General features: G+C 33.3%; 1 protein-coding gene across 1 annotated transcript; it reads right to left on the bottom strand.

Annotated features, from left to right (window-relative positions):
• Nucleotides 1-4,967: 4,967 nt before the first annotated feature.
• LOC102601633 (pollen-specific leucine-rich repeat extensin-like protein 1) lies at nt 4,968-7,161 on the bottom strand. Its single transcript, XM_015312973.1, has 2 exons — nt 5,830-7,161; nt 4,968-5,776 (listed from the first exon to the last, which is right to left on the bottom strand). Exons 1-2 carry the CDS (start codon nt 7,155-7,157, stop codon nt 4,990-4,992), a joined length of 2,115 nt encoding a protein of 704 aa, XP_015168459.1. The 5' UTR covers nt 7,158-7,161; the 3' UTR covers nt 4,968-4,989.
• Between the last annotated feature and the right edge of the window lie 8,418 nt (nt 7,162-15,579).

The following is a 15,579-nucleotide window of genomic DNA, read 5'->3' as shown; positions in this document are numbered from 1 at the left end:
CAATTTTATACAAATTGTTCAGTTTTGTATAAATTTATTTATACGTTGTAATTTGTATAATAAGATCTGTATTTGTATAATTATAAGTGTATAGGACAAAAAATATATGTATTTGTATTTGTATATACATTTTTCTCTCGCTTTATACAAACACAAACACATTTTATACATTTTATACCGAAATGTATAAAATGGCTAATTGTATACCAAATCAGATGGTAAAAAAAGGGGATGTTTGCTGCGAATTACAATTAAAATAAACTATGGTTATAGCATTTAATTTAAATTAATATATAGTTTGTTATTTCATACAATTTTCCCTATTTTTAATACTCTATTTTTTATTTTTTATTTTTTTTTAATTAATTTTTATTTGGCTCACGGGCCAGCCCTATCCATATTTCTCAAGCCTCACAAATCGACAGGCTTATTCAGGCCGGATTAAAAAAACCCTTTTCTTAAATAGGCTCCAAAAATCGTAACCCAACCCTATAAAATAATGGGTTAGGCCAGACCGGCCCAATGGGCCTAGCCCATATTGACAGCTCTATGTATCATAATACATAGCTTTTGAGTGTTTATTTATGTAATTGTTCTTATTGACAAGAATTTCAGCACAAATGGGTGCTGGATACCAACCTCATTGTTCTATATTTTTTTATTGTTGTAGCAAAAATATTTGTTTACAATGTAGAATGTTAAATAAATACGTAAAAAATAATTACGTTTCCTAACACATAGATTTTATCTGAGAAGGATTTTCAAAATTGAATATTCAAAAATGGAGTTTCATCAAAATTATTTTAGAAATCATTTTTTATATACCGTACCTGCTACTACAAATGATTAGAAAGGTGAAAATTTGATGAATTTTGGGATAGTGGAAGACAAAAAAAAATGACGACAATGAATGATCTCAGTTGTAACAGAGGAGTAAATGACGAAAAATGATGAATATGATGATGGTGGAGTAGATGAATGGTGGAAGGAAGAAAGAGTCAAGAAAATGAAGAAAAAAAATTCACCAAAAAAAAGTTCGCCACATGCTTGGAGTAAGTGCAACACACACCATGTGTCAAGTCAGCAGAAGGTGTCAACATGACACAACGAAGCATGATATGAAGTGTTTAAAATGAACAAAGCATATATAGTTAAGGTGTCTAAGAGAATTGGTGTCAATTTTAGGTGATCACCAATAGGTTTAGACAAGGAAAAGGCTACATAATTAGATACACATCCATATCATATCTACTAATTCATACTTTTTAAATAATTATCTATTACTTCACTATTTGATAATTGTATACCAAATTTGGAGTCAGATAAAGTGAGATACATCATTCCTTAAAAATAACATATAATCTTATTGTAGCGACCTGAACTGTCATTACTCAAACGTACCTCATGCGGAACTCAATATTCTTGAAAATTCATTGCCAATTTAAAAATTGGGTACACGAAGATTGTGATAAAACTTTGAATTAACCCGAGCTAATGTCAATCCGCCATAGCGGGACGCTTCCCACTATGGCGATGCCGCTATAGTATGGCTGGCGGAATCAAACCCTAAAAAATTCGATGTCTTTTATTTTTCCTCCCACTTTTAATTTCATGAAGAAAACAGACGAGGGTTGCTCCAAAAATTCTCCTAAGCCGCCCTTAGCTTGGGAACCATGGAGGAAAGAGATTTCAGCGCAAAGAGGGTTAAAATCCAGGAGTTTCCGGTCCATGTTCATTAGGATTCGCTTCCACAAAATTAAAAGTTTGTGTTCCTCCAAGTTCTTCCGCAGTTTTTTGACGTCCAGGTAGGCTAAGTTTTCTTTATTGATTAGTTTAACTTATTTTTACTTACTTTATATCATGTGGTAGTCGGAGATTGCTTGTATAGGCCTTTAGACACAGAGTCTGGACGATTGAATATGTGGTTAGTTGTGGTTTAGGTTGATGATGGATTGACGGACTATGGTTGACTGTATGGTATGGATGGGTGTTATCTTGGGGAAGGAAATCGTGGTGATTGGATTATGCTTAGAAAATATTCGAAAGAAAATCCTTGAGGTAGGTGATGGTTGTTTGTTTTTCCAAGTTTATGTGATGGGCGCTTGTTAATTGTTATATAGTATTACTTGTGTAATGCATATGGAAAAAATATAAGGGATGAATGTAAAATGACATCAAGTTGATAATCTCATGCAATGAATCTATTAATTTACTTGTGGCTTCAAGTGTGGTTGTTCATTTCGATTGTGATTGCTTATGTTGTTTGTGATTGCTCATTGACTTGGGTACCATGTCGGTACATAATACATATGGTTGGTTCGAATACCATGCCTGGCATGTACGAAAAATAATTTGATCAAATACCAAGCTGGTAAACTAACAGTTTGAGTGTGAGTTTCATGAGAGAATCAAATTTACTTTTTTGTGGCATGATTATCACATGTTGGTCCCTGAATAGCCAGATTGTTTTGTTTAATATTGGGACGATTTTCATATAGACCAAGATTGCATGTTAAACACCATGGACTAGTTTAGAGAATCTTTGTGTGTTACTTAAGCGGTGAGTTGGACTCAAGTAAGAATTTTTGTATGATTATGTGGGGCATGTTTCATGTGCTTTGTTAGGTCAGGTTGATAACTGGAAGTCTTTGTCCTTAGTTGATTTAGTCAACCATGTCTATCTGTTAAGTGGTTTAGAATAGATCTGATCAAAAGTAGTCTTGGAAAGTTTTAGAGTGGCAAGAGGGTTGAATGCTAAATGGTAGAGTTAGAAGCGGAATAAGGTAGCGAGTTAAGATCAAAGTGTACTAGTTAATGAGCATTATACCTGGAATAGTAAAAACATATAGGCAAGGAATTGGGTGGGGTAAATTTTGTAATACATGTTTTTTTTTGAATGTCTACTTTATATTATGTGGTGGATTCGAGTCAATCGATAATGCCTACTAGTACATGTTGTTTGTACTGATACTATTCTTGTTATGTCACTTGACATAGTCTGATTGTAGGATCAATGATGTTTCTTAAGGGAAAAAGATAATGATATCTGACAACTTCTACTTTTTCTTTCCTCTTGGTGGAAGTTGTCTTATTTTCGTATAGTATACTCTCTTAGTAATTCTTGTACCTGTTTAGACTAATTTCTTGAAAAGATTTTTCGGTAAAATGTAATTAAAGTTACTTCTTATATTTGATGTTTTCATGATTATATCAAATTATTAAAAAGATTTCTTATGTTTTATTAATTTTAGTATTGTCAAGTTTTAAATGGGGTGGTAAGGATTATCCTATTTAGATGTTAGAGTATGTGTCTGCACGGTCCGATGACTTGGACCGTGTCAATTTAATATCAGAGACCAATTTATCGATCTCCCAGTACAAGAGCAAATGTTGAATAGAAGCCTGAGGATTGGTGTGTTGACTTCCACATTAATTATAAAGGGGCTATGAAACATTATAGAAAATCATCTCACTTCTTCACTCCTTTCATGTGATCTGTCGCTTATGGTATGGATTGAATCCAATTGATATCTCGACGAAGTAACTAGATGTCGTTGTCATGGCTTAAGGGACAGACAAGAAAATATTGAAACCAAAAAGGTTCCAATTGATATCTGACCTTATGGGTCATGTGAATGCATGGATGGTCATTTAGTGATTAACCATAATGCGAATAGAATGTAACAAATTCGAGCAATTTCGTCCTAGAACTTGATGAATGTTGTTATGTGTATGACAATCACCTGGATGATTAAAATTGGGTGAAATACAATTATTTGACTTTATGTGAGATTATGGACAAGAAAAAAACGTAACTTGATTATGTGTGATATTTTAATAATAATTTTTTACGATTAATAGGTGCTCCACCCTCAAAAGATTGCCTAATGTGCAAACAATCTTTTTTTAAGAGTATTGCTATTTTCTTCATTGTATTTAGAGCATTATTTTAGATAAAATTCGTACAGCGAAAATTCAAGGTTAAAAACTTTAGTGCAAGGTAAAAATTTATTAGGTGAATTTCATCTGTTCAAATTTTGATGGATAGATTTATTATCAATATCGATACTGGTGGAAAATAGCAATTACTCTATCGAATTGTAGTTGAAGTGTACCCAAATTGGCTCAAAAGACATATTATAAGAAAAAAAGACAAATTTAAGGTTAATCTCTTTTTTCATCAAGACTTCAGAAAAAAATTAAAATCATGAAACATTTTCTTTTGTTTTACTTCTCTTACAATAACCTTTTTTTTTGTTGTATAAAAGGACTTAAAGGACTCAAATATAAGGATAGCTAAGAAATCCCTGAAAAATAACATTGGAGATTAATAGTCCTTACTTTATATTTGAGAAATTAAAGACCATGCATTAACATGAATAAATGGAAGTAATAGTCATTCAGCTCAGAATGTTTACCAATATTGATTATTTTATGCTGCTATAATATTTAAAATGGATAAGTACTTACCATTTCATCACTATCTTTGATGGTATAATTTGATTCTTTTGTTAAATGTTATATTTCAACTTTACTATATATGATGATTCAAACATTTTCTTAGAGAAAACTTTAAGCCACAAGTAGATGTAGACCACTTTTTTTTATTGTGCATAGTTATTATAATTCACTTTCTAAATATACGAAAAAGGTCATTTAACTTGAGTTGATTTATTTTTGACAACAAGTGAATTTGAACTTATTTCTTTTGAAAAGTGCATTAGTTAATATAGTATGTAGAACAGAAAAAGTATAAAACATGTCCAAAATGTAGCATATAGTTAAAAGTAAAGTGAACATATTTTGTGGAATTAGAACATCCATGATCATCCAAATACAAGAAAGTGCAGTGATAAAAAAGGAAGATGAAAGCTAAGAACAATAAACTTTCTTTAATTTTGCATGATTAAATGTGGATGTGTACATATTTCTTTGAACTAATAATATTTTGTTAAGATAAATAAGAGAAATAATAGTGATGCATCCCTCTTAATAACCAGGGAAAATTGGTGGAGGTGGTGAGGCATAAATTGAGCCCAAGTTAGGAGGAAGGACAACGTCCTCGAACACAGGTGGAGGGGGAGATGCCAAATGAGCAGGAGGTGGTGATTGAACAGGTTTGGGTGGAGGAGGAGAAAAGACTGGAGGGGGTGGAGGAGATGACATTGGTGGTGGTGGGGAATGAACTGGAGGTGGCATTGGTTTTGGACTTGGCACTGGAGGTGGAGGTGATGATACTGGTGGTGGTGGGGAATGAACTGGAGGTGGCATTGGTTTTGGACTTGGCACTGGAGGTGGAGGTGATGAAGTCGGTGGTGGTGGGGAGTGGACTGGAGGTGGAGGTGATGATACTGGTGGTGGTGGGGAATGGACTGGAGGTGGAGGTGATGAAGTCGGTGGTGGTGGGGAGTGGACTGGAGGTGGCATTGGTGTTGGACTTGGCACTGGAGGTGGGGGTGATGATACTGGGGGTGGTGGGGAATGGACAGGAGGTGGGGGTGATGAAGTTGGTGGTGGTGGGGAATGGACGGGAGGTGGCATTGGTTTTGGGCTTGGCACTGGAGGTGGAGGTGATGACACCGGTGGTGGTGGAGAGTGGACGGGAGGTGACATTGGTTTGGGACTTGGCACGGGTGGTGGTGGAGAGTGGACGGGAGGTGGCATTGGTTTGGGACTTGGCACGGGAGGTGGTGGAGAGTGGACGGGAGGTGGCATTGGTTTGGGACTTGGCACGGGAGGTGGTGGAGAGTGGACGGGAGGTGGCATTGGTTTGGGACTTGGCAGGATTGAACTGGAGGTGGCATTGGTTTGGGACTTGGCACTGTTGGCGGAGGTGATGCCACGGGTGTTGGTGGGGACTGAACTGGTGGTGACTTTGGTTTTGGACTTGGTACGGGTTTGGGTGGGTTAGTCTTTGGTGGTTTAGGGGTAGAAGGGGTTTTCGGGTCCTTTGGGGCTGGTCCTTCACTGTTAGATCTACATTTATCTTTACTACAATCTACAATTTTGCTTAAAACAGATTGACAATCTTTCTCATTTCTCTGATCTGGTTTTCCATTTAGACAATTTTCCTTATCATCTAACACTGGATTTCTTGGAAGTGGTGGTGCACAACCTTCATCCAATTCATCAAAATAATTGTAAGAGAATGTAAAATTAGCCAAATTTGGTAAGGTGCAAATAGCCTTTGGAATTTCTCCTCTAAACATGTTTGATGCAATATCAAGTACTTCCACTTTTTGCATCAACTCCAAACCTCGAGGCAAGGATCCTACAAATTTATTTTTGCTAATGTCAAACACCGTTAAGCTCTTGAGCTTAGAGACCTCTTCAGTCACACAACCAGATAGATCGTTATTTGTGAAAACAAGCTCATCTAATGTGTTCTCCATTTTACCAATACTATGAGGAATGCAACCGTGGAACTTATTGTTAGCCAAAACCACCACCGAGGCATTAGAATTTCCAATATTTGGAGGTATAGTGGAAACAAATCGGTTATTGTTTAAGAAGATGGCATCAAGACTCTTGTCGAATAGTTCAGAAGGCACTGACCCTTCAAAATCATTAAACCTAAGATCAAGGAAGTTAAGTTTTGGCAACTCCAACACAATCTTAGGAAATGGCCCCACAAAACGGTTATTACTAAAATCAATCTCGTCTAAAAGTTTAAGATTGTTAATACTCTTAGGGATGATCCCACAAAATCTATTAGAATTGATATGAACAAGACTAACATCAGCTAGGAAACCAATCTCCACAGGAAGATGCCCCGCGATGTCTGCATTATTAAGATCAATCCCAGCAACAACATTGATGTTAGGATCATCAAGTGCTTTGTCACAAAAGACACCATTATATGCACAAACATCAGCACCCTCCCAATTACTAGTGAATTTTGAAGGATCCGAGTAAATCGCTTTCTTCCATGCCTGAAGAGCAATGTAAGCCCTCTTAAGCCTATGATTTTCAAATTTCAAGTCAATATTCTTCTCATATTCAACTATATTAGGAAGATCACCAGTACCAGAAATGAGTTGTCGACGCGCAATGAAAGCTGCTTCATCATTAGTTAATGCATAAGAAAATGATAGAAAATTGAGAAGAACAAGAAGAAAAAAGCAACCTAAGGCCTTTATGTTTGGAGGAATAGTCATTTTTTTTTTGTGAAGACCCCCTAAGTGAGACCCAAGACTGCTTATAGAATCTTGTTGACAAGGAAAATGGATGGTGTTATATGGAGGTAAAAGAAGGATGGTTCAAGGTTGAGAGTTTGTTGATGTTTTCTAAATTAACCTCACAAAATATTAGAGGGTCTAAATAATTCATACACAAACTTTGAGGAGAAACAATTGTTGATAACCATATTTTAACCTATTGAAAGGGGAAATCATCAATAATATATATAGTATGTTGTTATTCTTTACCATCTAAAACTAATGGACATTATATTTGTGATAATATTTTCTCATTTTATTCATCCCAACTTAGAAACGTTGACTTGACTGTCACTATATCGAAAATGATCAATTGAACAAACATTGGATCAAATAATAATTAACTAATGCTGTTAAATAATTTAACACTCTTTGTTAATGTGCATATTTAATTATTGCCGCTAAAACTATTTTTGTTATAGTGTGCATAATAGTTTGGCAATGCATTACTGTTTTAAGTCAATGTTTTTTTTTTCTTTTTGGTTCTCTTTTTCACCTCTAAGGGACTAGTTCGATTTATAATAAGCTTGAACATGATTGACAAATAAAAAATTATCTTTATGTAGTTGTTATTATTTTAAATACAAAGAAGATCATTTTAAAAAAAAGAAGAAGTAATAATTGACTTTGTACTTTAACATATATGTTAGTAAAGGGTAACAAATGGATGAAATTGATCACTTCAGTAAACTCATTACTGAAGATTTCACAAGTTTCCCCTAGAAACAAAGTGAAACATACTAAGTTGTGTTATACGTGGAGTGTATAAATTTTTCACACAAAGCATATTGTATTTGATTTTAATTTGTACGAAAATATGTACAATCAAGAGCGAATAAAGGAGGTTGTCAGGTGTTCATCCAAAATCTTCAAAAAAAAATTACACGGTATATATAGTTATATACCTTATATATATGGGCTGCATTATGATACCAAAACTATTTGTTGAAGTACATATAGTTCAACAAATATGAGAAAATAGAGTAGTATATATAACTATACTTTCTCTATTTATTTTATTTGACACGCTTTTTCTTTTAATCTATTTCAAAAAGTGACATTACTTCTGTATTTTGGAAATTGTATCTTAGTATATGTATTTTACTCTAAATATTTTACTCTTAATAATGACATGACTCGTTAATTGGGATCAATTTGATATATGTTATTTAAAGCTGATATAAAGTTTTGATGATTTAACAAATTTCTGGACTTAACAAGGGACCTGGTCGATGAAAGACTATGTACCTGAAAAAGATAAAAGACAGTTGTCTAAAAGCTGTCAAATCTGACGTGGTTGGTACACGACTTTTTAGAGTAGCAGACTCTCAACCAATGGCTTTGCTCCAAGGGCTTGTGTCCATATCATATTAGTCTCTTCTCCAAAACACAACTTAAATTTTGGCAAACAAAGTTTTGAATTCAGAAAATTCATAAGCTTAAAAAGAAAAAATCATCTTCAAGGAAGAACATTGCTCATACTCAACAAGGGACCGGATGGAGTGTTGAAGCATCTTTGTTGTATTTTGAGCTTTGTGTCGTGTGTTCTTATATTGCAAATCTACTCCTAAGTTATAAAGGATAGTAGATAATTGACTGCTTGTCTAAGTCTTTAGATTGAGTCGAATTAACTAGAGTTAGTTAGTCGAATCATCTATGTTTTAGTCAAGCCTCTTTACTGTTTTGATTTTCTCTTGGGTAGAGTTGCCTAGGAGTATCAACTAGAGTTAGTTGATGTGTGGGTGCAACATAGTTGTTGTTGTTTATGTTCCTATCTTTGAGATCTGTAGTTGGTGGCTAGAGTTAGCCTGGTTCTTTAAGTCTAGATCGACTAGAGTTAGTTGGTTTAGTGGAAAATAGAGTTATTGCTTAGTTCTTTTGCTTGTAGTAGAGTTGCTACATTAAAGGGGGAGGGATTAAAGAGTTTTAATTCCTAGGTTACAAGAGTTTGTAATCTGAAGTTTAGCTCCGATTTGCGTGAAATGGAGTTTGGTTGGAAATCCTGTGAGTATAGGTCGTGGTTTTCACCTCCCTTGAGCAATGGAGTTTCCACGTAAAAATCTCGTGTCGATTTACTTTGAGCTATTTATTTTATGCACTATTATTCTATCGAGAGACGTGGCCCAGTGATTACTAGTGGACGCATCCATTCTATCAATATAAAAGTTTTTTTTTTTTATATATAGGGAGTGTAAGAAGGGAAAATAAGAAAAGAATTACAAAATGAAGAATCAAACCATTAGCAACTAAGTGAAAGTTCAGATTGTCAACCAATGAAGCTACTGCAAATCTCCCAATATATAAGTTAAGGCCGACAAGAGTAGTATATTAGAAAAACTTATAACGGGCATAAAATGAATAATAAAGTTGTTCAATTTCAAACATTGATATAATTACATGGTAGGCATTCGTTATCATATTATATTACTATATATTAAAGAAGAAGCTAGAGACAATGCATGATACTACATGCATGATAACCCCTGACCCATACTATATTATATATTTTTGAAGGGACTTGATAGAGCTATATATAAGAGATGTACATGTCATGTTGTGTTTTGTTTCACTGATTTGGCCAAATCATAAGACTCTTCTACATTGATGGTTGCCAACACTTTAGGAAGTGGACGCTTCACCACAAATTTTGAAGGACAAACTTCTGTTGCAATAATAAGTAATCTACTACTAATAATTATCTTAGACATAATTATATACTATATCTTAACTAAGGAATAAGAATTGTAAGGAGAAATAAATAATATATACGAGTTGTAGTACAGAAGAACATAAAGTTTGATGAACTTATATATATAATAGTATTAAGGGTATGTATGTGAAACTGTAGTGTAACGTGTTCAATACGTACGTAGTGTAACGTGCCTCCTCCTTTTTGTATTAATTGCCTGAAAAAGACTTAGAAAACTTTTATTAACCATCACATATATATTACAATTGGATATCATTTCATTCTTGATCTTATCCGGAGGTAATATAATTAAGCCTAAACTTAATTACTTACATACTAATTCAAATTATGTTATTGTGTTACAAGAAGGTAATAGAAGGATACTGTATTGATTTGATTTACTTTAAAGACCTTCTTGGTACATTTGACGATTAGATGAAATTCAGACAAATGTATTTTTATACAGACCAATCAATAGTTCAATTCACACACTCCTATAATCCATTTGATATTATTACTAGTATTCTGTGTTGGGTCATTCATAGCGTTACTATATGTACATTCCCTATACATTGCGGTTTGGTTATTTGTCAGCATCGGATTGGCTTACGATGTGTTTGGACGACCTCAACCAAATGAGTATTTTACAGAGAGCCAATAATTTTTTTATTAACTAGCTGTTGTGATCCTTTGGAGCAACTTGATGAACTTAGTAGATCATTTTAGGAGCCCTAATGACTATAGATCAAACCTTTCAATTACAATATGATGGTTGGTTGTTCACGGCTAGTTATACCTACTTTCTTTGTTTTTGGATCAATATCAACTATGTAGTTTATCCAACAATAAAATTGATTCCGATATTATTGAGATACGACACAATCAAATCAAATGAACAAAATATTGAATTGAATCGTATCAGTTTCTACTGGGTTAATACTCATCTATATACTTGTGATGTGTTGGTATTTTTACCAACTCACCTCTTCCTTTTTTCCTTATCTTTTCTTGTTGTTATTCATGATAACTTAAGTTATTAATCCCTTGAATTGTGCTTGTTTCGAATATTTTGAGATTTAAGCCTTATTTGTTTCATTATGATTTAGACATTGAATGTAAATTTGAATGATTAAGATATGATGGTAATTGTGATGACAGAAGTGGTTAGTGATGGTGGCTGGTGATTGTGGATCTCTGATAATGAATATTGTCCACATGATTGAATACCTCTTAATAGTATTAAAATTCTATTCTAGATTTTAATGATTAAGACTTATTCTTAACGATATATATATTAAAACATATTTATGAGCAAATATTTCAAAAATCTCCCATTCCTTTTTAAATTTCATGTCTATAAATTTTGATGCATAAATTAAAACATTCAAATAACTCCAACAATGTTTGCTGCCCCTGTATAGTTTGGACCAACGAGTTGTGGTTGAAATCTTTGTGTTATCTTGACCGGCCTCAAAACTTATCCAGATTAAGCCAGGGGACCACAGTCCAGAGCCCAATTGGCATTTGTATCTTCCTTTCATATAAAGTCTTAAATGTTCGTTTGGTAGTTGGTTATAGTTATATACTATTCCTTTTATTTAAAAAAAAATGTCATAGTTTCAGTTTTAGTTTGTTTTAAAAAGAATGACCCCTTTTTTTTTTGCCGACACTTTAATTTCAATTTTCCACGTGACATGTTTAAGATCACAAGATTAAAGAGCATTTTGGTACATTTGACATAACTTTAATTTAAAACCACAAGATTAAAATAATTTCTTTCTTTTCTTAAACTCCGTTCCAAGTCAAACTAGGTCGTTTTTAAAAAAACTAAAGGAGTATGTATAGTATTAGTTATGAGGAAATTTATTTACTATTATTTTATTCAAGGATCAGTTATGTAGGATTTATTTATTCATGTAATTACTTATGTCATCTTCTATCATGTATAAATTAATACATAGAGTCTCTCATAACTTATACATTTATTAATTATACAGAAATCAAACACCGTATTAGTTTTATACATGAATAACCTACTTCCTAACCAGCTATCCCTAAATTGTTTAGAGTATATACACACCAAATGGAGACAAATGTAGTTTTGGTTTGCAAGAGAGGTTATTGCAGATAATAAATTTCTGATCCTCTCTGGAGTTCATTTGAAGCAGCATGCACATAGCTAGCCTCTTGAAAATCCATCTTTAAACAGATATGTTGCTTCTTGCTATGCATCTATTACAAGTTAAATCTCTGAGAAATGATAATTTCATTGAGAATTATTCAAGAATCAGAGTTGAGCAATGTTAAATGGGTTCACGCCCGATATGAAGAAATAGCTTTGATTGATGGGATGGGATGCGATGATAATGAATGTATTTCTTTTGCCATGATCAGTTATATAAAAAATAATGATTCGCGCTTTCAACAAAAGGGTAAGATCCTGAATGTGGTTAATTGGTTCTCAAGTGATCTAGGGTGTATTTAAGCAACCAAACACTGTATTTATCCAATATCTAGTATATATGAAATGAAATGAAATGAAACTCAACTCTGATTCTTGACACTGAAATAAAGGCGAGATTGGCTGAAGAAGGTGGTATGCATGCGGTGCGGGAAATGGACATTGTGTTAGCCCCCACGTTGCACCTGTTGGCGAACTAGATTCTGCGAATGAAATTTCTTTTGATGGATGTGTGCAACACCCTAAAAGAAGAATTATATTAGATCCGCGATGGACCTCTTGCTCTGCAATGGAGTCCGTGTCGCATACCTATTGTTCTGCAAAAATTTATTTGACAAATTGAGATTAGTGGATATGTCCTACTACTACTATAAATATATAGATGACTTTTCTAGGGTCATACATTGTCAGTAAAGAATAATAATTTACTCTTCATTGTTACGAACTACTCCAACTTTATTGCTTTCATAGAGATTAATATGGTACGAATAAGAGTTGTTGTAAGCGCTGCATTAAGTTAGGTTTATTTTCATTGTGATGTTTTCTGCTTACTTTAATTGTGTTGCTTATCACGACTAGCTAAATCTCATAACTAGGATTATGAAACTTTAAGTATGGATAAAGAAAGATAATGGATTCTTCACACGAAGGTGAAGGTGTGATTGTTGTGCATTAAATTTTTTTCATAATGATTGTCTTTTTAATAGTTGCAAAATTAAGAAATCGTAAGTATTCTAACTTTCTTGACAAAAGAAAAGAAAATTTAATTAATAACAGGGATTTGAGACTATCAACCCCCATTTAGTAGCTTGAGCTAGAGATAAAATAACTAACCCAAGACTTATGATGATGCCCAAAGTAAACCAATACCCAACTGACAGAAAGATTATTTAGGGTGCATTCTTCTAATTAGGATGAGAGACTTTAGAAGGTGAATAGATTTGTCCGTTTTGCACAGTGAATTCACCTAAATAAGTCGATAGTGAATCATCTAGTTGAACTCCGATATTTAGGAATCACAGCTCTAGTCTGTCTTTAAATCTTGATACAAAACCATAATATAAGCAAATTAGATTATCCATTTTTATTATAGTATTATTACCAAATCTTTTTGTGTAGTTCTCCTAAATATGTTTCTATTGTATTTATTGGATATGATCCAACACATGAAGATTATAAAGTCTATGATATTGCATCTGACAAATTCTTAGTCAGTAGTGATGTTATATTTAGAGAAGACGTCAACTTAAGTTTTTAAGGCTTAATTTCTCATATCATATAATCTTGTGCTTTCACATCATTCCTCTAAAAAAAATTGAACTTTAGATTCTACACCTACCACCATGTTTCATGCACCATTTTTCATCCTTCTCATTCCTCACATGATCTTATATCTTCATCTCATGTTTTCTCTATGTTTGTTCACTTAGTTCTATTATTTTACATGTTGTTGTTGCCAATCCAAGCCTTAGATCTTGTGTAGACTAGAAAACATGGTAGGAATGTTAAACATTTAGGGGTCGTTTGGTTTGAATACAAGTTATGTTGGGATAAGTTATGCTGGAATTAGTTATATTGGGATTAGTTATCATGACATTGTTTTTTATTGATTGTTTGGTTTGTTATATAAAAAATAATAAACCATTGCATACTTCCTAAAATAAGTGGTTTGATTACAAAAATAACCTCTTATATAGCTTTCTGTATATATTTTTTTTGGGTAGAGTTTTAGTTATTCATTCTTAAAAACAAACTTCTACCTTATTTAACTGAACAATTTTATGTATGAATTCCTATGAATTTTCTTTGTGTTTAATTATGTGTCAATTTTGAAGTGTCAATACTCCACGCTAAAGAAAACATATGATGTGATCAGAAAATTCTTTTACTTATCACATTTACTATAAAAATATGTATAAAAAATGAAGCAACTTAGAGCTCAAAATTTAGTAGCCAATAATAAAAAATGTAGCAGAGTTTGGCGTTAAAAAATGACAACCAGTACAACAATAGTTTGCATCTGTACACAACAGTAAATTGACTTAAAATGCAGCTACAAATTTACTTAAAACACATGCACGAAAAGCGCAGAAGTTGATCAACCTCGAATTTTCTCCAACACAACAATTATTTGACTTCGAATGCAACCTATAAGACCCCAACATGTACTTGCTCTTAAATCTGCCGAAGTTATCATAGATAATTGATGATGTTAGGTGTAAACTGCACATCCATGGAAATTCCTTCTGTTAATTAGGCTTTAATTAGTGGACATTGCACTAGAATCAGCAGTTTGACATTGCAAAACGTGAATCTTGATCAGCTGCCAGTAAGTGGGAGTTTGAAGGGTAGTTTTGTCATTTAACAAATTTATCCCATGACAAATTATGATGGGATTATTATACCACCCCTTGGGAGGGATAACTTATCTCGGTACTATTTATTAATCCCGGGATAAGTTATCCCAAACTTTCCAACCAAACACAAAATTAAGAGTCGCTAAATATTTATCCCAGGGCTATATGTGTTTATACTTCACACCAAACGACCCCTTAATTTGGTTAAAAAACTATGTTAATACTCCCTTACTTTTCGTGCATATTCATATCTTTATCCTATACATCAATACATTTGTATGATCACTTTCATGTTAACTTTCAGAGTCTGGTTTTCAGTAGAGAAAATATGATTAATCACTATTTACTAAGATCACTAATGATAAATTGGTGCTCATAGTCTCTCTTTTTTCTTTTTTTTAATGTAGATGACTTACTTTTTATTGTTAATGATTTAGAAGAATTTCAGAGGGCAATGTGTGCTTTACATCACAATTTCAAATCAAATCTTGGAGAATTGTACTTTCTAGCCATTCTGATGTCATAAAGAAAGTATGCTTTGAAAATGATTTTAGAAATAGGACTGTGAGGATGAAGGTGTTACACGGTCCCCTGTTATGAATCTAGTTATGGGACGCTGCAAGGTAAAATATGTTGGTTTCTTCCTACGACATATGGTGCTGGTTCGTTAAGAGAGAACCTGAAATCTCTTGAGTTAAAGTACTCAAAAACTCGAATTATTTTCTGGTTAGATTTCATGACGACATTAACAGAGAGTTTAAATACAAAATTTATAAGATAGCTAGAAGCATTTTGTGATATAGACAAGGTGATGATTCATGTACGTATTTGTATGTTATCTTAGTTGCAGGAATC

The sequence above is a fragment of the Solanum tuberosum genome, unplaced genomic scaffold, assembly GCF_000226075.1.
Source record: "Solanum tuberosum cultivar DM 1-3 516 R44 unplaced genomic scaffold, SolTub_3.0 scf00220, whole genome shotgun sequence".
NCBI lineage: Eukaryota > Viridiplantae > Streptophyta > Magnoliopsida > Solanales > Solanaceae > Solanum > Solanum tuberosum.
The sequence above is the reverse complement of the archived record's forward strand: the minus strand, read 5'-3'. Positions and strand labels throughout refer to the sequence as shown.